This window comes from Neurospora tetrasperma, assembly GCF_000213175.1.
Source record: "Neurospora tetrasperma FGSC 2508 unplaced genomic scaffold NEUTE1scaffold_6, whole genome shotgun sequence".
Classification (NCBI taxonomy): Eukaryota; Fungi; Ascomycota; class Sordariomycetes; order Sordariales; family Sordariaceae; genus Neurospora; species Neurospora tetrasperma.
Genome location: NW_009799104.1, coordinates 1,477,352 through 1,503,239, shown reverse-complemented (window position 1 = coordinate 1,503,239; position 25,888 = coordinate 1,477,352). Strand labels below are relative to the sequence as shown.

Genomic DNA, 25,888 nt, shown 5'->3' with positions numbered 1-25,888 from the left:
CTTTGAGTAGCGTGTCATCCTTAGTGCAGGGGCCATGCTAATCTTCTCTGTATCGTTTCAAATTGACCAAATTGCCCCGAAGGGCGAAGAAAAAAAGAAGAAAAGAAAAGTCTAAGAAGGAGGATGGGGTGGAGGGCTTCTTATACCCTTGGGGGACGGGTGTGAGTGGTCTGTGCATGAGTGCAATTTCTGGTGGGGCTGGGTGGCTTGAGTGGAGCTGGGGATGTGGTGGCTACTGGATGATCAGGCACCTGCCACTGGTACTAGTGTGGCGCATCAAGGCAGGCGGCAGGCAAACTGGAGGGAATGGCTTGGCATTTGCGATCGACTCAACCGAACCACTGATTACCTCGACCCTTGCGGCCCTGCCACCCCCGCCGGCCGCTTCCCGCAATGTGATCGACGGAGCTCTCTTACCCATTGTTTGCGCCGAACCACCAACGATCCGACAGGTCGCCCGGACAACTTCCGTCCGATATACCAGTCTCCGAGTTCGCCGTCCCCAAGGGCCCGGTCAATCAGCCCTCCGACCGGCCTGCGCGCGGCCGCCGAAATCGAGTCGCTGCAACCAAGCAGTTTCAACCGAAGCTCTTCGATCTTCCAAGCTGACAACCTCCATTCAACGAAACCAATGCGCCGATAACGCTTCGTGATCCTCATTACTGTATCCAGCCTTATTAATATATACCATCACATAAACAACCACCATCAATGGCGCGAATACACATCTTGACCATCTTCGTCCTCTCCCTTCTCTCCCTCGTCAGCGCCTGTACGTTTCCCTCTTGCCTTGCCGTGTCTTCCCATCTCCCATGGAACCTACTTTACTAACACCTATCTTCCTCACCACAGCCGCCCCAACCTTCTGTAAATGCACCTGCTTCTCCAACAGCACCATAATCCGTCTCGGCCCTCAACCCGACGACCCAGCCAACAACAATCCTCAACAACCACCACCACCACCACCACCACCACCACCACCACCACCGTCCAAACCCACCGCGACCATCACCGCCACCGCATTACCCCCAAACAGCCCACGCTCCCCGAACGATCAATCACAGTTTCTCCTCCATCTCGGTGGATCCAAACGCGCAGCCTCCTCTTCCTGCACCCAATGCAACCGCGCCTTCTGCCTGCAATACAACCTGCCGATCTGCAAAGACGCCGAAGAGAAGGACGTGACGACGACCTGTTTTCAGCGAGATAGCAGGAAGGACGAGATCATTGTCTGGGGGTTCATTTTGAGCACGGCGGGACTGCTGGGATGGGCAGGGGTGAGGAGGGTTTTGGAGAAAGGACGGGTTTCTGGCTTTGGAGGAGGGGGAGGAGGTGCTGGGGGGAGGTCGGGATTGATGGGTGGTCTTGGGGGGACTGGTAATATCGGAGGCAGTAGAGCCGGTGGGAATGCTGGTGCTGGTGCTGGTGGCTTGGGAGGGATTGGAGGGGGCTTATTTAGGAGGGCTTTTAGCGGAGGAGCAGGAGGGCAAGGGCGAGGAGGAGGAGGAGGAGAACAAAGTACAGGACAGGGGGCATATAGTCCCCTTGGAGGGGAAGGGCGCTGAATTCGGTCAAATTGTAAGATGGGGAGATAATGAAATGTTATGTCTGTTTATGGTTTGTGTGGGGCGTTATGGGTTAGGGATTGGGATTTAACCATGTGCTTGAACGTGCGTGTGAGCTGGTTGGTGAAGCAAGTGATCAGGGTGCAAATATGCTGAGGACTGATATAACATCCTCATGACTTTGGATCTATCGGAGATCTGTCTGAGCCGGCTGAGGTGTGCTGCTCAGTTATACCTCTTCTCAGGATCTAAGCTGAAAGGGCATGCATGGACTAGCTCAGAAGCTTTAAGCCGTGAACGATGTGGCCTATCTGAACTTATTGCTCTCTGAGAGTGAGGACGATGTGGATGTTGAGCTTCTGATCAGGTCACATAGCGAGATCACATACATACCGACAGCTGAGGTAAAGGTAACTTTTCAAAAAGACGTTCACTGAGAGCAAGAGACACCTAGATGATCCGATGTTTATCTCACATCACATGATCCTTCTGTTTTTGTCAAGAGCCGCTGAATAAACCGTATGATCTTGGTCCCCAACTTTAACGTGCAGTATACCAAGCTGTTTGGATTGGTTGCCCGTGTAGTACATGAAGGTCTTGAAGCGACCCTCTGGCACCCAAGTGTAGTTGGGCCAGAGTCATTGCAACATATGCCGAACACTTGGATTACAGCACGCGTTAAAGCCCGACATAGCAGGATAGACAAGGCCTTCTCACATTAGGAGAAGGGAACATTAGACTACCTACGCTTGAGTAGAAATATACTGATCAAACTGAAGCCTTTATCTTAGTATAGAACTTGGAACAACGCATTGTTGTCGCGATAGAGCCGCGCAATCTCTCATTGACAATGACCTGAGCTGGCTCCGTTCTGCGAAACGAAGAGAGAATAGAGGTTCAGATATACGGGTATCAATATGTATGCTTCTCGAAGGTCTTAGTAGGCATTAATGCTATTCCTACTGCTCGCCGCTGACTCCATGGTCGTGTCTGTTTTTGGTTCCCCGCCATATGTGAAACTACAAGCAAGAACTTTTAATGACCCGTTTTCCTTTTGAATGCCTTCAGAACTGTTCGCACGGATGGGGCAGCTCCTCGATATCATCAGGCTGCATCACATGCGGTATCCACTGCACAGTCTCTTGGTACAGCTCTCCCTGCAATACTGCCTCTCTAACCCCAGTTTCATCACTCTCTTCGGAAGAAAACCTCTAGTCCTCCTCAAGAGGGTTGGGCTTGGGGGTAGCCACACCGCTGGCGAGGCCACCGTTCACCTCACGACGCTCGCGAACCGCCTCAGCGAGCTCCTCGAGGGTCGAGACAGTGGACTCCCAGTCAATGCAGGCATCGGTGATGCTGACGCCCTTCTTGAGCGCCGAGGGACCCTCAGCGGGAACCTTCTGGTTGCCCTCGTTGATGTTGGACTCGATCATGACACCAATGATGGCCTTCTCGCCCTCGCGGATCTGGTCGGCAACAACCTTGGCAACCTTGGGCTGGTTGCGGTGGTCCTTGTTGGAGTTGCCTGGTCTTTGTCAGTCACTGTTGGAATGTGCAAGTGTTAAGGTTGTGGGAGACTTACCGTGAGAGCAGTCGACCATGATAGCGAGCTTCTGGCCCTTCTTGATGAGAGTCTCCTTCGCAGCCTGAACGTTCTCCTTGTCGTAGTTGGGGCCCTTGGTGCCACCGCGAAGGATAACGAAACCGTGCTCGTTGCCCTTGGTGCGGGTGATAGCGGCCAAGCCCTGCTTGGTAACGCCCATGAAGTGGTGTTTAGCCGCGGCAGCGCCAATGGCATCAATAGCAACACCGAGGTTTCCGTCGGTTCCGTTCTTGAAACCGACAGGGAAAGAGAGACCAGAGGCAAGCTCGCGGTGAAGCTGGCTTTCGGTAGTACGGGCGCCGATAGCACCGACAGAGATGAAGTCGGCAAGGAACTGAGGGGAGATGGTGTCCAACATCTCCGAAGCAATAGGCATACCGGCAGAGGTCAAATCGCAGAAAAGCTGTCTGGAGATACGAAGACCCTTGTTGATCTTGAAAGAAGAGTCGATATCGGGATCGTTGATGAGACCCTTCCAGCCGACGGTCGTGCGAGGCTTCTCGAGGTAGGCTCTCATCACAATAACGAGGTCGTCCTTCAGCTTCTCGGAAAGAGCCTTGAGCCTGCTGCAGTACTCGAGAGCTGTGGCAGGATCGTGAAGGGAGCAGGGGCCAACAACGACAAGGAGACGGTCATCTTTGCCCATGATGACACCTACGGCCTCCTTCCTGCCCTTAACAACAGTCTCGAGAGCGGCATCCGTCATGGGAATCTCGGAAATGAGAAGAGCAGGAGGGATGAGGGGATCCTGTCCCTCGACTGGAAAACAAAGATAGTGTTAGTCACAGTGCTTGGAATTTGTAGCAAATAGTGAGATTTTTGGTTAGTGCGAACAGTCAAAGCACGCAAAAACTTGGACAGTTGCTCAGTTTAGAACACCGCAAGTATATGTAGTCCCAACTGTGTCGATGTCATGATGTCCACCGAGCTTGTGATAATCCGCGCGGGTCGGTGCTTGGGAGATGATGCTCATACCTCTTGTGTCATCAGCCCGAAGGGCCACCATATCAGGGCCGACCATGGTTGCGGTTGAAGTGAGTTAAACCGTGATTGTGTAGAAGGAGAAGTCGAGAGGTGAGGCTGTCAAGAAAACTGAGTTCAAGAATGACTCTGGTCGACGGAGGTGATTTGACTTTTGCTTGGCAAGGTCGAGAGGAAAGAATCTCGGCAGAGGAAGGAGCTTAAAGTCCAGGTGAGGGCGAATTAAAGGCAGGCAAGACCCTGTTGGCAAACGTATGATTGGACAATGTGATTGGCCTGGTCGGAGGCGACAAGGAAGGCGTTAGTGGGAATGGGGTGGAAGGGGAGTCAATAACAAAGAAATTCTGCAGCCACCGAAGCCAAGGTGAGCGGATGGAAGGCACAATGAAAGTAGCAAGGTAAGTAGTGTAGCTCCTAACGAAAAGGGTTTGCGGATGAGGCCAGGCCTAAGGCAATTCACTGGACAGTCTATAGACTTTCTTTGGGATGAAGAGAAAGATGGCAGAAAACACCGCCCCCGTCCGGCTACTTATAAGACGAAAAGATATTGCCAAACAAGGTACAGCTCCAGATATTCTCGTAGTGACTCACAAACTACTGTACGAGGGTCTCAAGCACCCAGGGGGCCTCTCATCCAAATTGAAAATCGAACAAGGTGACTGAGGGCATCGAACGGAGACGGGATGTGGACAGCGGGAAGCAAGCGGGCAGGCAGGCACAAAGTCCGGGGTGTATCTTTCCGTAAACTTTTGAAAAGATCTGTGCGGGGCAGGGACACATGCCCGTTAAAACTGACACACACACTCAGTCAGCGGGACCGAAAATTTGTGTGAAGAGTGGAATTGGAAAAATGCCGCCTACCATTGACATTCACGCTTAGTTTGGAAGCCAGGCAGTGCCCTGTATTTTCGAATAGAGCCCACGGATGGATTGGATCGACAACATGATGTTCTTCAGTTCTCCAAACATGGCGCTGAAACTCCCGGCTAGCAAGTGGTGCTTGTGGGCGTGGTAATTCGGGCTTCTTTCATTCGTCTCGGGCGCTTGGCCTCACCACGACTCGGCTGCCCCATCCGCTTCCGTCTGCTAGTGTCCGATAAACGGACCAATGGACCAGGGCTCCCGGGAAGAAGCTGTTGATGCTATCCAGGGTTCGAGGCCGCTTCGATGCAACATAAACCACTGCATCTTGACATGCCAGTGAGGACATCACGTAACGGCCCGCAGCAGCGACACCCGTAGCCGCGAGTTGACGGACGCCGGTAACCTCGGTCATTTTGATGTTTGATTTATTTACGCACGTATTCTTCGGATTGGCGCCGACGAGTATGAAAGAGATTTGGTACTGGCTTTTCCACTGAACGGGGTGTACGTGGAAGCTCAGGCCACCTACCGCCTCTCCCTTTTAACATACGTTGTCATTGTATATATACCTCTATCGTCTTCGATACATTCAATGGCAACTTTGACCTGCCTACAGTCTACCTTGGTGGGTGACTTGGAGACAATATAAGACTCGCTCTGCAACTTCCCGCGTCTCTTCTAAAGTCTCTTCACCACGTTAGAGACATCAGCAAAAAGACGTTTGCTCCTTCATCCCATCTTCACAATTAACAGCACCGATAAAGAGAACTCGATATCAACAATGTCTTCCAAGAATGAGTGGACTCTACTCGTTGACACGTTCTTTGAGGAGTGACGTGTTGGGATGGATCCTGTCCGGGGGCATGTGAATCGGCGGACTCCGAAAGCCGGAGCGGTTACTGAGGATACCAAGGAAGCAGAGCACCGAAGTTTCACCCTTCTTGGCCATCAAGGTTCACTTGGCAACCTCGCGTAAGTGGTAGACTGTACAGATGTCAAATTCTGACTTTCGTTCTATACAGCGTCGGTATTTGACTTTTCTTTCTTTCTCTTTTTTTCTTCTTATCTTTTTCTTGTCATGAGACTGGAGTTATTATACAACTCAGTAATGGGCCATCTCTTGCACGGTGAAAGACCAAAGGCTTCTTTTTCCTGAATCAGACAACATGGCTTGGTTGCCGTTGAAGCTAAGAAGAACCTATATGGGTAGTAACCTGTCCACATGGACATACTGGCCGAATATGTTGTTTCAGTACATATGAAAGTGTTCCCAGTACCTGTATGATTTGTGGAGAGGTTACAGCCTCAAAGTGAGGGAAGAGACTTCAACTGGAAAGTCTAGTGTTTACCTCTAGGTTCAAAGTTGCAACTCCACAACCTTGGCTGGCAAGTTCGGTAAGTACCGATCTGGGTACACACAATGCCTCTAGCAAACCGTCGGTCTGTGGTTTACGGTCTGGCAGATCTTGCGGAGCATGGCATACCGTTCGATCTATCGATTTCGCTTGACTAATAAGAACTCGTCCATAGGTTGCCTTGTAAGGCTGAGCACCACCTAGCCTAACCTGATGCTCATCTCGACTGGAGGGGCCGTTGGGACGGACTGCAGCTTGAGGTGCTGTAGCGAGCTCGCGCTTTCTGGCATCGATGAGCTGCGAGATACTCTCTTATACCTGATTTCCAAGTTGAAGGGTTCAAGTATCTGTATCTCGCTATGAGGTGATCAGGGACCGTTCAAACCCAAACCATGCTGGAACCTGTCGTAGGTAACTGTTGCTGATCTTGCAGCATCCACTTCAAGGACAGACCATCGCCTCCTAAAGTAGAGGCGGACGGAACGGACAAGTAGTAGAGTGAAGAGCTTGTGTGGTTATAGTATGTCTAAAGGGACCTGGTTTCTGAATTTCTGATGGAAACCAGAACATCAAGGTCCACGCTTGTGATGTCCTCGGTCTGGAACCAGAGGCCAAGTCTGGACGAAATGGCCAATGAAATGCCCATCCAAACCGAGAAACAATTGAAGATTGACCTGAGGGTCTGTAACATTTGGATTTTTGAGGCAACCCTAGAATTGAAGAGTCATTTGTCATGCGTCTCGACCGGGCTCGTTTGGTGGCATAGGGCTGAAGCTCTTCAGGTCGCTGCTCTAGAGGTATTGTTCGCTTTGTGAAAAAACCACCCGACATCTTCGCCACGACGACGAAGAACGGACTGAAGACTTGAAAGGACCATTGGGCCACTTACAGTGGCTGCACGGCGCGCATATGTGCCGTGATCTTGTTCGTCTCAACAAAGGCGAGGGGCTGAAAGGGTCTTCCCCACATTTCTCAGTAAAAGACGCTAATAAGTTGTCCAGGACAAAATAACATGGACTGCAGCAGGACCAGATCAGATCATCTGAACCATGACATCGCTGTAAACACCAAGACGGTCTTGATTCCTCATGTTGACTTCTTCTCATTGGTTACATTGGTCAATCATAGTACCCAGTAGGTGTTTACAGCCCTAAGAACTAGTGGCCATCTTGTCAATCTGCCGTTGACGTCGTGCTGTGGAGTCTCCGTTTATTTGTCCTTGACTAGGGCGGAAACTCTTCAGAATGGCGGCGGGCTTGTTCACATGGTAAACAACTCTGAAAACACCCAACCATGGAATTGTCAGCTCACCATTGCCAGTCACAACACAAGAAGTGTTCTTTTGTGATACTTGTACCGTATACCTACGTCAATGGACAAGATATCAGAAGAGTAATTACACCTCAGATTCTTGTGCCTCGCAGGCAATGTCTCAGTTGCTGTTCTTCTCCTGCACCAAGTCCACAACAGATGTCTTTCTTGACATCCTTGCAGTGACTGACGTAGATGCCTGCCGGCGCACACTTGCCAGTCTCTTCCACCACACATTGGTGTTTTATCGTGTGAAAGTGTCCATGAGGTTCTGTACTGGTGGTGAAAGAGAGGGTTAAGAATATTGAATGTTTTACGGGACTATTTACCTTTCCAGACCCTGCAAACTCTGACCTCTTTTAGCTCATACTAGCTTCAGTTGTTTATCAAAGCCAGGGGGTAAACGGCGCCGACCTCAGGTTTTTTATTTTTTTTACTTGCACCCCGCCACCACGGCACATTCCATTGTCTTGAATTTTAGCGACTACCTCTACGAACTTTTCTGGTGTTTCTGAAACAGTGAATCCCGTGTATCAGCGGTCACCTCTTTCTGCTTTCTCGGATACGTTCAAGATTTGCAACGTGAAAGTTGTCGATCGCGGCATCCAAGTCAGAGACCAAGACCAGACTAAAAAGATCCTAGACAGCGTTGTCTCCGCACGGGAAGGAACGAAGAGCGGCTTGGAGGGACGGTCGGTCGGTCGGTCGGTGACAAGCCCACTCCCCAGTTTGGGACCCCAAATGGCAACCAAGTGGGCAAAGCCTTCCCCATAGGTGGTGCTCTTTTGGGAACTGACGGAACAATTCAGCCCCCCCTCACCTCCGCTGTCGCTGTCGCAACGCCCTTTCCATTGGTCTCCCTGCGAGAAGGCGGTCTCCTATTCACCATTCAAGCGGCTTCTGCCTATCATATCGAACAGTCCAAAGGGCAAGCAAGGAGTGAGGTGCTGAGTGAGCTGGGCAATTCGGGCATCTTCCGGTCTCTCTTTCAGTTCGTCAGGCGGTTTGAAGTTGTGGTCTTCGTAAGACATGCCGATACCGTGACATCCATCTCGGCATTACAAAGATTGATAACACCACCACGGCCAACACACACACACACATACACACAGCGCTCAGCATTCTTTCAGTCCCAGTCAGCTACCCAGAGTCTTCTCCCCACAAACACCAACCTTCCAGCCGGGCTGTACTTATAATAAGAAGAAGCTTGCACTCTTCCAACCCTTGCTTGTTTCTACACCGTAACAGCCCGATTGATTCCCTTGCCAACTGCCAATATTGGGTATCGCCTACGCACCGCTTCGTGTTGCGCACACCCAGGTTGGACGACATGATGGCTCCTCATGCATGGGCCACAGGCCCTCGAAAGAGATCGCGGGAGGACGATTATGCAGACGCCGCAATGGGAGGGGTATCAGGCTTCTCTGAGCACCGATCTGTAAGCCGCTTTCTTTCGCTTCGGTCAAGGGTCATCTCACCCGACGTCTTCTTCTACATATCTGCCCCGCCTTGCCTCGCCCGACTTTTGCTGTCAACCTTCCTTTATCCGAGACCGTCATATCATCTGCCTTCGATACTTAGGATGCTAACACCCGCTCCAGAAACGCCAACAAATATTGCCTGTTCGGACATCACCCACTGCCAAAAGATGGATGTCCACACCGAGTTTTCCGCAAGAGGACCCACAGCCCGTCGTCTCGGGCTACCAGTACTATGGGGCGCCGGACATCTCAGATCATAATGACCCTGCGGTCACAGAGCAGCACGTATGGGCGGCCGAGCCGGAGCTACCGTCAAATTACAGCCCGGACAGCATGGACATGGAAATGATGGACTGCGAACCGGAACCGAGACATCAAGAACTGCAGCAACAGCACCAGCAGCAGCAGTACCTCCAACCAGGCAACTTTCAACCAGACCACTTGGCGCCTGAACCCAGCATCAGTGAGCGTATCCCGACGCCCATTCATTGCAGCTTCGCCGAGCAAGGCCGGGGTAAGCACTGGGGTGGAGCGGCGGGTAACATCACCATGGACCACCGGGGTTCATATGGGGTCCCTCCGCCTACACAGCAGCACCACGAGCCATCTGTCTCGCTACTAGGCCACGAAAGCGTTCCTCGTTCTCTCGACGGCGCCGCAGCTACCGCACAGGTGATGGAGGACTGGAGCATGGTGCAGAACCGTCGGCTCCCCTCTCCTATTAGTGAGGTAGGAGGGGACATGGAGGACAGTGGCATGGGGGAAAGTCCGCGGATGATTCTCGAGTCGTACCACGCCGGCCATCAACATCACCATGACCACGACCACCGCGACAGCCAACAACACCTCCCCCGTCAACGCCTCAGCAGCCTCGACCAACTAACCCACAGTCATCCACTCCTCTCCGCCATGCCGTTACGCAACTCTTCTCTTAATAGCCAAATGGGGCCCCGCGAGCCGACGCCTATTCCCCAGGGAGAATACCAAAGCCACGGCCATGGTCATGGCCATAGTCATGGTAGTTTCGATGGTGTCGAGATAGACATGGGATCCCCACAGACATCGCCCAAAACCACGTCACCCCCTAACAAAAGGGGCCATCAGCGCTCCAAACACACGGTCAGCTCGTGGACTATGGCCAACCAGCCGGGCATGAAGAGGTCGTTCAGCATAGGGTATCGGGATGACTGCGAGAAGTGCCGGATGAAGGTTCCGGGGCATTTCAACCATATTATTGTGTCGTAGGATGGCGGTAGGCGGATGATCAGCTGATCTTTCCTTTTCAATTCCATTCAATTCTTCTGGGTGGGAGAGGAGGAGAGCAGGGGGGGTGGGGTGGGGGGCTTCGCGGAAGCTTGGGAAAGAGTACCTTGTGGGGTGGCTCCTGAGGACCTGCGATGGGAAAGGAGAGGATTGATGGGGTCGGAGACGGAGCTATGCCTCCAGGGGCTCTCAGAAATCGAGTGCCCTGAGTTTGACTGCTCTACTACGGCCACATCATGACTTCGAACCGCCATGGCAATGTAATGGTATTGCACCATTTCTTATCTGGTCCGGAGGAGTATTAAGGACACAGCGTTGGGGAAAAAAGAAGAAAAAAGCCAAACCCTATGACATATATCTCTTTTGCTTTCACTGGGTTGCCTTTCGGAGTTCGGGGCCTTTTAGGGGAAGGCGGGGGTCGTCATTGACATTTACAAACATCACACGGTCGTTTATCTACCAAGTTGACTCCCAAGATCGGGATGAAACACAGCGCATGGGGAGGAAAGCAGAGATGATTATGAGATGGTGACTGATACTAGTCACCCAAGTTCAAGTTTACTAGCTCGACTAATTGCATTACGCAGATAACAATGATTGACGAATAATATAATATCTGAAGTCTATTCGTTGGACGTCTCGTGCCAGTGTTGAGTCCAGGCTGTACATATCTGACCCATTGTTTCTAATGCCTGACTCAACGTGATGGAGATTCTACTAAATGTGAGGCATACAAAACATCCAATACATTTTCGAATACTTCGACGACTATGTTGTCTCTTACATGTATATACGTAATCCATCTTCTCTGCGCCGATTTATGCAATAACTCCTTTCTACACTATGGTACATGGGGGTAAGGGGCTCTTTGTCGAGCACATATCCTAGCCCGTTCTCCTATCATTCATCAACACTTCTTGTCGTGTTGTTGAAACCGTGCTCTGTACGCATGATATGCGTACTACAGGTCCCGCGACGCTCTGTCATGGCGGTCTCCCAGGAGCAGCCAAGCTCTACAAAGGTTGCTGTGTGATTCCGTCGCCCACGCCACCCGCCCAAAATCTGTTTAGCCTCATCGAATGCTTGGTTAATTCTGGTGACCACATTCGAGACATGGCAACGCCAAAGAACGCCAGGTTACAAACGACCAAGCCTGCTTGTAGGATGCGTTCCCAGGAGATGATCATCATGAGCAAATCGGCTTGATGTCCTCACTCCTCACCTTGTCCCTCATAATCATGAAAGACCGCTCCATCTTCAGATCGCCCGCCCCGGAGAATGGACTCTTCGACTTTTCCTCGATTTGCTTCAGCTCGCTCACTTCTGCTCAGGCAGGCCCACCTTGTCAAGGGGGCCACCCTTCCTTTGGTTTTCCTTCTCCTTCTCAAACGCCGCTTGCGCCTTCTCCTTGAGGGCGCTCGTCTCCTGCTTCACAGCGCCGACCAACGTGGGGGCTTGCTGTCCCGCACCCGCAGCAACATCCTCCTTCTTCAGCGAGCCGGTAAGCCAGCCCCATAGCCCAGACTTCTCCTCCGCCGCTGCAGGCTGCTGCTGCAGCTGCTGCTCCTCGGTCGTCTTCGGTGTTGTCGCCGCGGGCCACGTCGCCGCCTCTGATACGCTCGTTGTCGTTTGCTCTGTCGTCTCGTTCGTAATGGGAGTCGGGGCGCCGATGACGCTGGGGAGCTTGGAGAAGATGGAGGGCTTCGGGCGGCCGGCCTCGCGCTCACTCTCCAGGTACTCCTCCACCAGCGCAGTCTGCTCCTCGGTCGCCTTGCCGGTAATGTAGGCCAGGCGGGCGGCCTCGAGCGAATCGGCCTCCATCTTCTTCTGCGCCTCGATGAACTCGGCCTTGCGGTTCTTGTTGTAGATTATCATGTCGGCGGCGGTGTAGGCAGTTACCAAGCCGGCCATCACTATGACGTATGTTAGTTTCTCGTTCTTGGATCTCATGGCCCGGAACTAGGTACCGGGTTGCTTGCGGGAAAGTGGTGGGAAACGCGGCAAGAGAGAGAGGGGCCAGACTGGACTGCACTAACCTGTGAAACCAATCAACCCCAAGACGGTGACCTTGTGAGCCGAGTCGAAGAAGCGTCTGCTGCCGTCGATGATCCGGTCCATTCTCGAAACCTGCGCCTGCTTCGCCTTCAAGTGCGCAGCTCTTAACCGCGCAACCCTTTGCTCTGGTGTCTCGACGAACTTGGGTGTGCCGGGCATCTTGGGTTCCTTGGGACCTGTTGACGAGCCCTTGGGGGTGTTGAGCCGGGGATCCGCAGACTTGGAGCTGGCATGGGGAGTCGTGGGCGTGAAGCGTGTCGCGTCCGAGACGCTGCGGGGGTTCGACGGGGGCGCCATTGAATCGGCTTTGAAGTATATTTATAGGATGTCCGGTTTGGGCAAGTATGTAATCGGCGTCGAGGTCGAGTAGTCGGGTCCGGACGAGGCTAAAGGGCAATATGGGGCTCTCGGGTGAGCTCTGACACTTTTTGGACAGGCGAGGTAGGGGAAATATGGAGTTTGTAGATGTTGCCGGGAGCCCATCCGATCATCCAATTCAAGAGATTTTTTGGCCGGAAGCTTGCGAACCGCTACGAGCTACCCGGCCGCTAGCTTCTCACTCAGCCACCAGTAGATGTGGCTGAATTTCAATCGCGGGGTCGGAAGCTCGACTGGAACCGTCAACAGCTGGAGGGGAGCACTCTGCGCGCAATTGAAGACTGTTCAGTGGCTGCCACAGTGCCAAGCACCCGCCCCGGCTGGCCGACCGGGGTGTGTCTGGGCCGGCAACTGGGCCGATGGACGGGCAGAACGGGGCTCGATTTTTTTGACCGGCAAAGACTCCATCCGTCGCGCCTCGAGTCGCCCGCTCGTTGCCCGATTATATTGTCGCCCCGTCCGCACCCGCGAACGCAATCGCCAACCCGGTCACCACCCCCCCGGACAACCCATTGCACCTTGCCGTTGTCGCAAGTTACAACCTCAACACACCAGCCATGCGCCGCATTCCGAGGATACCGTCCACGGCCTCTGCCCTGTGCAGCTCTTCGTCGTCTGTCGCTTCCACATCGGCCGCTCCCCTTCGCACCCTGAGGGCCGCTGCCGACCTCTCTTCCACTTGCCAGTCATGCAACTTCTCGACACAAATCTCCGCCACCCGTAACCGCGTCTGGCAAAACACCGTCCAGACACAACGCCGATGCGCCTCGACTGTTCCCGAGACTACTCCCGAAGCGCCGGTAGCCGCCGCCGCCGCCGAAACCGCGACCGAGTCCACCGAAACCGTTGAACAACAGAGGAAGAGGAAAGGAGGATTCGTCGAAACCCAGAGGCAGGTCAATCTCGTTCTTCCAGGACAACCCACGCGGGCCGACGCCCCAGAGAAGATCAGAGACCCCAACTATGAGCCCGCCACGTCCGGCGCGGGGCTGCAAGAGATCGGTGGCATGTCCGACTGGTGGAGCAAACCGGAGCATTTCAGGGATGGCGGGAAGCAGTTCGAATACCAGGGCTTTGCCCCGCAAGAGAAGATCACAGACCCCAGGCTGTTGAAGGTCATTCTGAGGAGGGCGCTCGTCGAGGGTCTGGCTCTGAAGAAGTTCGGCGCCAGCCCCAAGAACCCAGCGGATATGGCGTCCATTATCGGCAACGGCGATCACTGGCAGAGGACTGTCTCTGTGGAGATGTGCCGTGGGGAGAACGGTGAGCTATCGCTCAAGAACGAAAGCGACTTGCAGAAGGTCTGGATTCTCATGCGGAACGCGGCGGAAAAGACCTATTACCAGCGCGAGTGGCAGGAGGAGATAAACAGGCTACGTTCTCTCGGCGAGAAGGAGCAGGCCAAGCAGTTGCTCGAGGAGGGCAAGAAGCTCGGCTATCGTTTAAAGAGCGAGGAGGGTTCCCTGGTCAAGTTGACTGTCGATGAGGCCGTCGAGCTCCGCAAGTCTTGGAACAACGACTGGAAGGAGGCTATCATCCGGGACCCTGTCGTCAAATTCTACGTACGTCTAGTTCCAAATTCTATCATCCATGACAAGTTAGCTAACAGAAGCTTTCCATTCGATATAGGCTGCCAAGCGCATCCAGAAAATGACCGGTCACATCCTCTCCGACGGCAAACTCACCAGCATCCAGACTGTCGCCAACTTTATGGATGCTCTCGTCACTCCTCCCAAGCCCAAGAAGCTTGCTGAGCAGATCGAGCAGAGCAGCATCTTGCCCGAGCTCCCGAACGTCAAGGTGTACCCCAGGAGAGTCACGCCTGTAGACAAGGAGAAGATGGTTGGTCGCTGGAAGGTCATCCAGAAGGAGCTCCAGAAGCGTGAGCTTCCTGTTTTGGGTACGGGTAACCACGGCAAGTATGTCGAGCTCAAGTGGCTTGGTAGCAAGCAGTAAGGAGTGGTTTCTGTGGTTGGCAGTAAAGTGAGCGCAGCAGGTGTGGGTCTGGCGATGGTTACAGATGATCCTGGCCGGGATCGATGCGGCGCCGGCCATGTGTATACTATCTATGCGCCCAAAAGATGGACGTGTAGCCGTCTCCCTACTCGGTCGCAGTGGCTACTGCTGTGTACCGGTAAAGTGTATAATGTGGCATGTAGCATATACGGGTGTCTTTTCTTGTTGTATACCCTCTTGTCGTTTTGCGCTGCTTTGATGATTACCCCTGAATATGGGAGGACGCACGAGCTATCTGTTCAACGTGAAAGCTTTGGGCTATCAAATGATTCACGCCCACGGGCTAGAATTCTTGAACTATTTCTCCGCGGTTGACATCATACCCACTGTGTTTTACAATCTTGTGAAATCGATACTAATAATTAGATACCAAGTCCTGTGGAATTGACAAGGGAAGCTATCAACCCGTTCCAGTGTTAGCGCAGGACTTGCAAGGTATGTCACTGGCCAGCACTACAACCGGACTTCAAGCTGCAATCAATTATGATGAACTTATCACAAGTTAAGTATATACCCAGGAGGGGATCAAAGCCACGGTGATAGACGAACGAAAGAGACACTGACTGCTGTTGGACCAGTCATTCCACGGTACGGAGGGAGTTGTTGCTGTCAGCTTGATACCTCACCCCAGTAACAGCTTGTAGGTACCTTGTTGACCTCCCCACTCTGGAGCCCCACTCAGCTTATTGTTTGGAGCTCTCACCTCAACCTCCTCTCCTTTGTCTCCCAAACATCACCGCTTGTTCGCAACCAATTTCTTTTCATTCGTTGGTAGATACCGCGACGGAAATAAGAAGACAGAATGACTTTTACACTCGATGAGAATTTGTTGAGCCAGCTTGAAGTCGCTTGGAATGGCGGAGATAAACCGCTCGACACATTGGCCGGTCTTCTGGAAAGAATCGGTGATGGCGTCAGAGATCGTGAGTTTCCCCTTTTATTTCAGTGGACATATCAGATCGTTCAAAGTACCTGACAGCAAACGCTGTTCTATAAGATCAGTGACTAATCAATCAACTCATCAAATAGCCAGTTTAAGAAATCCTCTCAGAGAGTCCGGCATCCTGGACTTCGTCTTGAAAGTTTTACCAACAGAAGAGCTGGATCTGAGCTTGAAGCGTCAATGTTTGCGTGTGCTTGGAAATGGGTGTGCCGACTGCGGTAAGAATTCTGTATGCAGCCATGGACAAAACGGACCTAAGCTAAACATACCACAGATGAGAACAGAGCCAAGCTGGTAGAGTCTGGTCAACTTCGTACTGTCATCCGCTTTTTGAACGACAGGTCTCTTCTTCCTTTGTTGTTGCCCGTTTTATACAATGTCATTGTTGATTATGGTACGGTGCCCTCGAACACTGGAAAAACGAAGCTTCAACTAATTCTATTCTAGAGCCGGCACAACTTCAGGTGTGTGAAGCAGGGCTGAGCAAAGCTCTTGTAGCTCTGTTGCAAGAGGGTTCCCTTCAACCGGGAGGAGATCACGACCAAGTTCTCCATCTCATCAACAACATCTTCGAGTTACTGGTGTCTCAGAGTACGCATAGCCATTTGATATTCGAATCTCCCTTTGTAGCTAACAAACTCCGCCAGAACCCGAACCCGACCTCGCCGACCCCTCCACCCCCGCCGTCTTCCTCGCTCTCGCCGGCGGCTCCCCCTCCGGCCTTCCCTCCCTCGAGCTCTTCAACGGCTTCTGCACCGTCGCCCTCGCCTACCTAACTTACGAATCCCTCCAACCCGCCTTCCTCTCTTCAGCCTCCAACATCCTCCACCTCCAACAAGCCTTCTACAACGCGTGCTTCTCGTATGAGAACTTACCCGAACCCGACCTGGACGACCTCGACCAGCTCAAGACCGTCTGCACGACCTTTGTCACTTTGCTAGCTGACCTGTCCGCGCACCCTTCCTTCTCCGAGCTCTACCCGATCTCCTCCAGCCCCGTGTCCCGCAAGTTCCTCCTCTGGCTATCCTCGGCAGAATTCGCAAACCAACACCTCCGCACCGCCGCCTGCCTATGTCTCGGCAACTTGTCTCGCTCCGACGAAGCCAGCACCGCGCTCGTCGCGGACCCTGATTTCCACGTGCACACCCACCTGGCTTCCCTCCTCGCGCAAGCGCTCGACCCTTCCAACACCGCCGTCCCCGCCACCCCGCAGCTGCTGCACGCCATTCTTTCGTTCGCCAAGAACTTGGCCATCCCGCAGGGCAACAAGATCCCGATAGGCGAAGCCTTCCTGCCGGATTTGCTTGCGGGCGCGTGGATCAAGACGGCGGTGCAGCCACAGGTGCAGTTCGCTGCTGTTTCGCTTGCGAGGCTGTTGTTGGTGAATGCGCCCGGCAACGTCGCCAAGCTGTGTAAACCCCTGGCTGCAGACTTCAAGCATACGGAAAAGGAAGAGGTCAAGAGTTACTTCCATTTACTGATGACGCTTGGCGCGAGATCGGATTTGGAGCCGACCAAGATCGAGACGGCGAGGGGGGTGATGAGTGTGGTCAGAGCATTGCAGGCTACTACTGCCCAGGAGGGAGAGGACAAGGTCGAAGTTCTGGATAAGAAGGACTGGGGCACAACTCGCGAGGAGTTTTATGAGGTGCATGGCCCGTTGATTGCGAGGCACTTGACGCATCTCCTTGCGCAGGGGAAGTACCCGGCTTTGAGGTCGGAGGTGTTGTTTGTGCTGGCGTTGCTTGCGCGGTCAACGGATGGAGGAGCGAGTGTTGTGTTGAGGGTGTTGAACGAGGGGACGGAGGCGGTCAAGAAGTTGGCGGTGGCGGTTACGGGAAGTGAGGAGGTTGCTGCTGGTTTGGAGGGCGAGAGTGGTGATAGTGGGAGGATTGAAGAAGTCAAGGATGAGAAGGAGGAGGATAAGCCAGCTGAGGTGACGTCCATCATGGAAGGACTGAACCTCAACCCTCAACAGGCTGAGACCAAGCCATCGGCTGCTGCTACGGCTAAAGACCGCGAGAACGGATTGGTGTTGGTTGCGGAGATTCTGAGGAATCACTCGAAGGAACTGAAGGGGCCGAGAAAGGATGTGTTTGAGGAGATCTTGAAGAAAGGAACCGAGTTGTTGCAGGAGGACAGGAAGGGGAACTAGATCGAGAGGGCGTCAGTGACTCTGATATTAGCAAATAACAATGGCGTGCATCTTCACACCAGGGGAGTCAACGGTTCAGCAGACGAGGGAAACAAGACGTGATCAAAAACTAAACAAGAACTCAGGCATTTTTGTTGCAATCCGTATGAACTCCCCGATTGGTATCACCCAAAAACAAGGACCTATTGAAGTTGGTCAAGAATCATGCTTTTTCCGTTGTCCATTCATTGTGCGCTGCTCTAGCAAATCCCTATGATGCGTGTAGTAATTGAACCGTGTCCCGCTTTAAAAAGTGACGTGAAATCCCCCGGAACTACACGGCCCTTGGTCGAGGATGTCCAACATGGTGGTCCTCGCCCAGGTGACAAGGAAAAGCATAACCGAGACCAGACCAGCCAAACACCGCCATAGAGATGCCGCTTCAACCACCCCGTCCAAGAGGAGCAATTTACTTGCTCTTCTCGGCCTCGGCAGCAGCCTTATCCTTGGCGCGCTTCTCGCGGACACCAATGAGCTTGGCGTCGGAGCGAGCCTTGCGTAGAGCGCGGAAAGCACCACCCTCGATGTTGGAGGGGAGCTCGGACTTGGGGATCTCCTTGAAGCCAGAGGCGATGGGGCGCTCGACGCCGAAAACGGCCTCGACGCTCTTGACGAACTCGCCGGTCTGCTGGTCCTTGGGGGTATCGGCCTTCTTGGGCTTGTTGGACTTGCGGGGGAAGACGACGAGGCGGGCCTGGTAGGCCTTCAGGCGCTCGACATTGGCGGCAAGGGACTCCTCGGAGAGGTTGGCGCGGCGGGGGTCAACCGAGATACCGATGGTGGGAGCAACAAGCTTGGGGATACCGGCAGCCTATAGTTTGTATCCATGTCAGCGAGCCGCGCTGCATTCCCATCTCTCAGGGTTCTCTCGGATCAATCGTACCTTGAGCTCAGCGAGGGAGAAACCACGGCCGAGGCGGGTGCGGCGGTTGTACTTGATGGTGCTGCACACAGCTGCTGTTAGATCTCCACGCTCTCTTCGAATATCGTCGGAATGCAAGGTTGTACTAACGGGCACCGGACAATGGGGCGGAGCTTGTCAACCGGGCGAGGGGCAAGAGCAGCAGCCTTGGCCTGGCGAGCGACACGGCGGGAAGCCTTCTTGCCAGCCTATTTGTTTTCCCATCCGTCAGAATCAGAGTTCCCAGCTCGCAGTATCGTCCTCCCCCGTTCTGTGTGTGGTTTTAACGAACCTGGTCGAAGTGGCACCTGACGCGCCTCTGCCAATCCTTGCGGAAGTCTGAAAAATTCGAGTCAGTCCATGTCGTTCTTTTCGGGGTCAAAAGTCGTCGTCGTCGTCGTCGTCATTGTCGGGCTGTCGTTCGGGATGGGGATGCTCACGGTTGTTGGGAATCTGCTGGTTGTGCTTGATCGCCTATTTACACCAAAAAAAAGTCGCGGTCAGTCAAACTGGCTTCCCATCGTAAAAATAACAGGACGTCTGCTGTCGCAATCGTCCAGCAGCAATTCGGTACTCACCATTGTGACGGTTGTGGATCAAGCGCTCTTGATTGTCGAAGAGGTGCCGCCGGTCAGTAAAGGCAGATGCAATTTCGAGGTCAACACGGCACGGAGGAGTCGCTGGCCAAATTTTTGGCAGGGCTTGAAAACCCTATGGAGGGCGGTGGGGATTGGTGATTCGACCGGCCTGCCGGTGGGGCAGACTCGCCCTTGCTTGGGCAGAATCCAGCCTGTGCCAGCCGTCTGGCGGCTGCCATTCTGTTCGCACACAACCATATTCCCCACTTTTCAATTGGCAGCGATGCCTCAGTCTGGTCGAGCTCGTCTTTGCCTACAAAACGTCCTCGACGTTCATGAAAGGTGCCGCGACAGTGGTAAATAAAACAACATTCACAGCGTTTATCATGGTCAACAACTTGCACCGAGAGAAGTCGGCGCTGGCCGATTGGTTCCTTTGAAACTTCATGTTTGCAACTCCTATGAAACTGCCGTCAAGAGGGAACTCGAGACTTTGCATCGCATCGATGCAGAACAGCTTCTAGTGCACAATCGTGCGACGTCATTGCATGGAAGACGTATAAGTCACAAAGGGTCTCAAAAGGGTTCAACTTGATGCAGCTTTCACATCCGACAAGACACTTACCAAAAGTGATGAAGACTCCGCAGCCATTGATTGGATGCTTCTTTTTGTTTATTGTCCTCAAAGTATAGTCGGGCTATTTGTCATGATTTGACTTCTCCCATTCCCCTCATTCCATTTATGGACCCCATTAGTTCCCATCGGTCGAAGCCAACAGCCCATCATCGGTGTTCACCTCTAATTTGGCATGACCTCCAACATGTTATCAATCGCCATGGTGGTTGACAGGTGCCGATGTCTTGCCCCTGAACCCTTTCACCAGACCAGTTTGTAAATCTCTATCCACACCTTCACCCAAAATCAACCCATCGGGGCTGCTCTGCAACCGCTCAAGGTTCCTAAGGACAAGCTTGTAGTCACCGAAGAAGCGATGCGTCCTCACATCTTCCGCAGCTGTCACGACACCTTCTCCCGTTCCCGTCAGCCCATGGCCTAGCGTGACTGCCCACACGCCCTCAACCATGATGGCATGGGCGTCCACATCCGGATCAGCTGACAGCAGGACCGAGTAGATATCCCCGGTGTAACTGACGTAGTCGCCGAGCGCAACAACCCTTGGGAACGCCCAGTCCTTTGCATCAAGCGAAACAGGATGCCACGGCGTAACCAGCAGTCGTCTTGCCCCTTCATCCCTAGCCATAACCAAGCACATGCTCTCCTCGCAAACAGGCGTCTTCAGAACGGCTCTTACCTTCCTGAACCCCTTTGGCGTCTGCACCATCATTCCTCTCCGCAGCTTACTGATCTCAATCTCCTTTGTCATCAACTGATCGCTATCCGCAGCCACATCTTCAGTAACGGCAACACCAACCCTCACCCTCATCTCCCCAGCAAAGCAAGGATTGCCACTGCTATTATACGCCCGCATACTAATTTCGCCCTGGAACCCCGTGGTCCTACTCGGCTTCGGCGCCGGCAGCGAATCAAACGCCGCATCCAGCCGATCTCGACATCTAACGAACAGCGGGCTCTCCGCGCCGTACATCAGCGGGCCAGGGTCCTTGAAGCTGTTGCACACCTGCCTGGCGTGCGCCCCCGCGAGAGAAGGTAGGTAGTGGATGCCCCAGCGGTTGTAAAAGTCCTCTTCGGTCAGGGCCAGGGCAACTTGACCGTCTTGGTTGGCGTCGTTGATGGCGGACTTGCTGCCGATGAGGTCTTGGACTAGCGAGCGGCAGTGCGGATCGGAGGCGAAGGCGGGTTGGGCGGCGGGCAGGGTGGAAAGAAAGGTTTGCAGGGAGGTGGCAAGGCCGGGGTTGAAGGAGCGCGGTTGGTGTTCGCCATCGGGGCGAAGGCGGTGAAGGGAGGAAAGGAAGGAGATGAGGGCGGAGCGGGAGATGTGGTAGGCCGTTTGCGCGGTGGTTAGCTGCTTGACTTGGGGATTTGGTCGGAAGATGTCATTACACTCTGAAATCAGGGTGTTGGTGATATTTGTGAAGTGTTGGTAATCGAGCGTGGCGAACACGGAGGGAGGGGACTCAAAGTCGAAACCGTCGGCAATGGCATCCTGGGCCTTGCTGTCGTAACGGAGGAAGATGTCGCGGGACTGGCCGTATTGAAGGGTGCTGAGGTTGAGGGTGAGTTGCATCGATGAGTCGGGGTCAACATCCCCCTTCTCGAGCTGGACAGACTCTACTTTGTCCACCGATTCTCCCGTTGTCTCCTCAAGACCCAAATACTTGGGGTAGGTAAGGCGTAAAACCACATTATTCGCGAACGTTGACTGGAGGTTTGCAACCGAGTGAACGAACACAGTTCCCTAGTCTCGCAGTCAGCAATTCACTCTCCAGAACAGGTCACCAACCATCCTCCATGACCAAAAGAAGAAAGAAAGGGAAACACCTACAATCATCCCCGCATCCGGAATAAACGAGTAACCACCCCCTCCAATCTCCGCCACGCTCTTCAACAACCCACTTCTCAAACTATACCCAAACCCAAACGTGTGAATCGCCGCCGGCAACGTTTCCATCGCCCTCAGCTTCGCCACGTACCCCTGCGCCGGACACATGTGATTTGGCATGCCATCCGTCAGGACCATCAGCGCCGGCATCCTGCCACTTTGTCCGTCAAAAAGTTTCAAACCCTCCACGATCCCTCCCCACAGATTCGTCGCGCTAGAGGGTTGCATCCCGCCTAGATTTCTTTCTGTTTTCTTCTTGTTGAGCGCTGTCATGGGCATCAAGGGTTGCAGGACTTTGGCTTCGGTGGAAAAAGTGACAATGCCTAGACGGTCCGAGGAGTTGAGCGTGGAGACGATGGTACGGGCTGCGTGCTTGACTAGATCTAGAACTGAGAGGCCGTTGTGCTCGGGCTGTTCGTTTGTGTAGTCGGCAGAAGTGGTGGTGGGCACCGGGGCGTCGGCCGACATGCTGCCTGAGACATCGATGGCGAGGACGATGTCGCAGGGGACATGGTGGAAGTTTGGGTCTGGAAGGTTGGGGGGAGACCGAGGGGGAATCACGCGGAGGAGGAGACCGGAAGTGTGAGAAGGGAGGGGGTGAATTTCGAGGTTAGGGGCGACGGGTCGAATTTCTGAGCTGGAGCTTGGCGAGATTGAGTGTGAGGGTGATGGTGCGGATACTATGGGGATGGTGATCGGGGCGGCCATGTTGGAAAGATTGGATGGGTTAGGTTTGTTTGAGAAGTTTGATAGGCGACAAGGTGTTTCGGAAGATATCCGAAAGGCTGCAGGTTGTTGGGGGCCAAGCTGACGGCAGAACGCCGATGTGACTGGACAGTTGTGTATCTGTGTGCAACTGATAAGAACCACACTGCCGGTATTGAAGATGTTCAGGTTGGTACCTACCTACGATTTCTACCTCGAGATAAATGTGACGATGTGACGGTGTTGCCGTTGCAGATGTTGTGTCAAAGCACAAGGTCCCAGTCGATAAGTGCATGCACCGAAATATAAGGAAGTTGCTCTGCTGTTTCTTGAACCGCTGACGAAAAGGTTCGTTGGTCCTGCGGTTATGAATCACCATCAGATGCCCATCAGATGCAGCTCAGACCAACAAACATGTGACGCTTTGTCTGATACAAGACAGCGCTTATAAAGTCACAACCACGATCTGCTCAAACGTAAAGAGGCAGCCAACTTAGTTAGCAGACTAGTTCATCCCTCGAAGCGTTTGCCTTCCTTGAGAAATTAGTGTACTATGGATCGAACTGGTAGAATGTGTGGAGAACGATACGGCTCATGGCCGAGGTCCGAGACGGTCTTTCGTTATTCGTCCGTTTACTCACCCGGAGAAAAGACCGAGAATGACCCATAGAACCGGGACCAGTGAGGGCCGCTATCCGGAGAAGAGGCGGCTTTGAAAATCGCCCAGCGCTTGGCAACACAGCGCATATTCCAATCAAAGCTGGTTTTTATGGGGTTTGGTGGACAAAACAATTATTTGCAAAATGAGGAATTGACCAATGACCGAATCAGTGGCAGTGAATACCGATTTGCATGTTGCTGCTGTGTTGCCTCGAGTGTGTCGCAGCACAAGAGCCAATCGGCTTTCTTTGTTCGATTGCGATGAGACTGGCTGAGTCCAACGTCGATGACCGGGATCCCTTGGCGTCGGCAACCCGGCAAAGGCCTGACAAACACGCTGGAAAGATAGCTGCACACATCGGTCCCTCTTCCGGGCATGTCGTTGGCAGGCAGCAGGACGTGAGGCTGAATGGTGACGCCCTGAAGCGAGATGTTAAGCTTTGGACTGGAGCAATCCACAGCGAAAAGAGAAAGGGAGTCTGTCTGTGTCACGAAGGAAGGAAATGGGATGGAGTGAAGGGTCGTGCACCCCGCCATGTGGGGCAACTGCAAGACTTCTCCACTTTTGATGTTCCCCGCGAGCCCCGCAAGCATCCAATCCATGTGGCAGGTGGTCCCGTTTTCCCCACGGCTTTGTGGTGCTTTTGCACGACGCCGTAGACGGGCCATTTTCCCCCCCATCATGACGAAACTTTGTGTTGGAATCCGATTTCGAACAGTTCACTTCCTTTGTTCTTCGCTCACGAACCTGGCGGGATTTACCGTGACCCAAAGTTGTCTCCAAAGGTTATGCTTCCCATGGATTAGCTAAGACGCCCATTGAACCATGTCTATGCATTCGCCCTTTGTGGACATTTTTTGGTCTTTGGGCGCATCTAAGCCTCAAAAGTCAGGGTTGGCTTGGCCAAGGTCATTGGCGCTTGACGAAGTAAGCCAAAAAACGATGCATCTTGGCAAACCACCACTGCCCTGATTCAGTGGATTCCGGCCAACTCGGCGTTCGACGACTTCCGTTCCCTGCCAACAAGGCAAATATATACGAAAAGTCGTAGCAGTTGTTGGCAGGATTTATAGACTACACTACAGCAGCAGCACTACACTAGTACACGGGATAATCCTGATCGTCATACACGTGGTCAACAGAACGACAACACGTACACTAAGTAGTTGGGCATGTGCTCCGTTTCGCTCCAAAGACATCACACACTACCTACGTAGGTAGACGCCGAATGTTGCCTCTCCGAAAGTTTCCATCCTCGGAGTCGTGGTCCTAACTGTCTTGGCCTCCTCGTTCCCGTGGAATCCACTTTATGCGCGATGACGACGGCGCCATTTTCTTTATTTTCTACCAACGCATGCGTGTGGTACACCATCATTACCACCAACAAGCACCACCTACCTAGCACCATCAGCCTATGTCCAAAACTTGACGAATGGGATGGTGGGTTGATATGGCAGTTGGATGGGCAGTTGGGGACAAAGAAGCGTCCGAAAATCGACTGACGGACAACCCCGGTTCCACGCTCTTTGAGACGTTTGTGTTCTGCAAACACCCGTCTTACCGTCCTTCAGCCACCGGCGCCTCGCGATGAATACCCTGGAGTGAATCTGGGACTGGACTCGACTATCAGAGGACCCTCACACCCTTTCCCCCACGCCTCTTTCTGAAATAAGCGTTTACCAAATCTGCATAGCTCATCGCATGCTCTCATTGGACGTCTTGTAGACAAGCGGAAGTCCTCCATCTTCTTTGGTCGTCCCAATCCTCGCTCCCCAGTATGTAATGTACACAGTAGACCCAGCTCCCCCAGCCGTTCCGAGCGTCAAAACACCCCAGTCCGGCTTTAAGAATTGCGGGGAAGGCTCCGATCACTGCACCCCCAACCATCCACTAACGCACCAAGGGCAGTGATGCAGCACACTTGTGGCCCACTTGCAGATGCTGGTGCATATTGTAACTTTAGCGTTTACTTGGCTTCCGTCCTCGACATGAGCTCCCCCCCAAGGCCAAGAAGCTCCAATTGTCTCGAAAATATGGGGGGGATCTCCCCGGTTTCGCACCACATCCCACCATCTGCCCACACATCTGCCCAGCTCGCTGCGGCAAGCCGTGTCCACACGAGCGGCAGGGTACACTAACTGTGTAAGTCCATCTGTGGCCAGGCCAAGCATGCGATTTGTTTCCTATTTCTCCCGTATTCAAGGGCTTTTTCCCGATCCGGAGGCTTCACACCCACCGTCATGATAGGCGGCGGGGGGGAATTCTGGAGGATCTCCAATAAAGTTTTTGCTGGTCAAGGTGGTAAGCTACGTAAGCTTGGCAAGGCATGAAGCTCCGAGATGCGGCGTCCGAGAGACTGATAGGGAATCCCATCTTTTCTTTGATTCGTCATTCTCTTTTTTTGTTACGGTTTACTTTCAGTCAACGTTTGCCACTGATATCGGACGAAAGCTCAGCCTTCCACGTCTATATATCCCTCTCCCACCACCTCCATTGTGTTGAACGTCTTTGT

The 25,888-nt window shown here is 53.3% G+C and overlaps 9 protein-coding genes across 9 annotated transcripts; 4 read left to right on the top strand and 5 right to left on the bottom strand.

The window, feature by feature from the left end:
• Window positions 1-711: 711 nt before the first annotated feature.
• Window positions 712-1,723, top strand: NEUTE1DRAFT_148668 (uncharacterized protein; the record flags this gene model as incomplete). The annotated part of the gene is made up of 2 exons (XM_009855972.1): window positions 712-772; window positions 853-1,723. The coding sequence occupies 2 exons, from the start codon at window positions 712-714 to the stop codon at window positions 1,563-1,565; spliced, it is 774 nt and encodes a 257-aa protein (XP_009854274.1).
• A 741-nt stretch (window positions 1,724-2,464) lies between these two features.
• NEUTE1DRAFT_87517 (phospho-2-dehydro-3-deoxyheptonate aldolase) lies at window positions 2,465-4,285 on the bottom strand (the record flags this gene model as incomplete). Its single annotated transcript, XM_009855971.1, has 3 exons — window positions 2,465-3,090; window positions 3,148-3,927; window positions 4,144-4,285. 3 exons carry the CDS (start codon window positions 4,187-4,189, stop codon window positions 2,777-2,779), a joined length of 1,140 nt encoding a protein of 379 aa, XP_009854273.1.
• Window positions 4,286-9,012: 4,727 nt separating this feature from the next.
• On the top strand, window positions 9,013-10,522 carry NEUTE1DRAFT_131867 (uncharacterized protein; the record flags this gene model as incomplete). The annotated part of the gene is made up of 2 exons (XM_009855970.1): window positions 9,013-9,117; window positions 9,281-10,522. 2 exons carry the CDS (start codon window positions 9,013-9,015, stop codon window positions 10,403-10,405), a joined length of 1,230 nt encoding a protein of 409 aa, XP_009854272.1.
• Window positions 10,523-11,146: 624 nt separating this feature from the next.
• Window positions 11,147-12,637, bottom strand: NEUTE1DRAFT_124576 (uncharacterized protein; the record flags this gene model as incomplete). The annotated part of the gene is made up of 2 exons (XM_009855969.1): window positions 11,147-12,336; window positions 12,460-12,637. The coding sequence occupies 2 exons, from the start codon at window positions 12,635-12,637 to the stop codon at window positions 11,741-11,743; spliced, it is 774 nt and encodes a 257-aa protein (XP_009854271.1).
• Window positions 12,638-13,274: 637 nt separating this feature from the next.
• NEUTE1DRAFT_131865 (uncharacterized protein) lies at window positions 13,275-15,123 on the top strand (the record flags this gene model as incomplete). Its single annotated transcript, XM_009855968.1, has 2 exons — window positions 13,275-14,418; window positions 14,486-15,123. 2 exons carry the CDS (start codon window positions 13,414-13,416, stop codon window positions 14,810-14,812), a joined length of 1,332 nt encoding a protein of 443 aa, XP_009854270.1.
• A 551-nt stretch (window positions 15,124-15,674) lies between these two features.
• NEUTE1DRAFT_148663 (uncharacterized protein) lies at window positions 15,675-18,032 on the top strand (the record flags this gene model as incomplete). The annotated part of the gene is made up of 5 exons (XM_009855967.1): window positions 15,675-15,795; window positions 15,902-16,033; window positions 16,090-16,209; window positions 16,263-16,406; window positions 16,463-18,032. 5 exons carry the CDS (start codon window positions 15,675-15,677, stop codon window positions 17,968-17,970), a joined length of 2,025 nt encoding a protein of 674 aa, XP_009854269.1.
• Window positions 18,033-18,068: 36 nt separating this feature from the next.
• Window positions 18,069-19,592, bottom strand: NEUTE1DRAFT_118131 (60S ribosomal protein L13; the record flags this gene model as incomplete). Its single annotated transcript, XM_009855966.1, has 6 exons — window positions 18,069-18,820; window positions 18,893-18,953; window positions 19,022-19,119; window positions 19,203-19,249; window positions 19,351-19,384; window positions 19,489-19,592. 6 exons carry the CDS (start codon window positions 19,489-19,491, stop codon window positions 18,419-18,421), a joined length of 645 nt encoding a protein of 214 aa, XP_009854268.1.
• A 695-nt stretch (window positions 19,593-20,287) lies between these two features.
• Window positions 20,288-22,718, bottom strand: NEUTE1DRAFT_103753 (uncharacterized protein; the record flags this gene model as incomplete). The annotated part of the gene is made up of 3 exons (XM_009855965.1): window positions 20,288-20,362; window positions 20,457-21,866; window positions 21,954-22,718. 3 exons carry the CDS (start codon window positions 22,716-22,718, stop codon window positions 20,288-20,290), a joined length of 2,250 nt encoding a protein of 749 aa, XP_009854267.1.
• Window positions 22,719-24,474: 1,756 nt separating this feature from the next.
• On the bottom strand, window positions 24,475-25,618 carry NEUTE1DRAFT_103752 (uncharacterized protein; the record flags this gene model as incomplete). Its single annotated transcript, XM_009855964.1, has 6 exons — window positions 24,475-24,534; window positions 24,651-24,681; window positions 24,938-24,972; window positions 25,012-25,061; window positions 25,276-25,317; window positions 25,609-25,618. 6 exons carry the CDS (start codon window positions 25,616-25,618, stop codon window positions 24,475-24,477), a joined length of 228 nt encoding a protein of 75 aa, XP_009854266.1.
• Window positions 25,619-25,888: the final 270 nt, after the last annotated feature.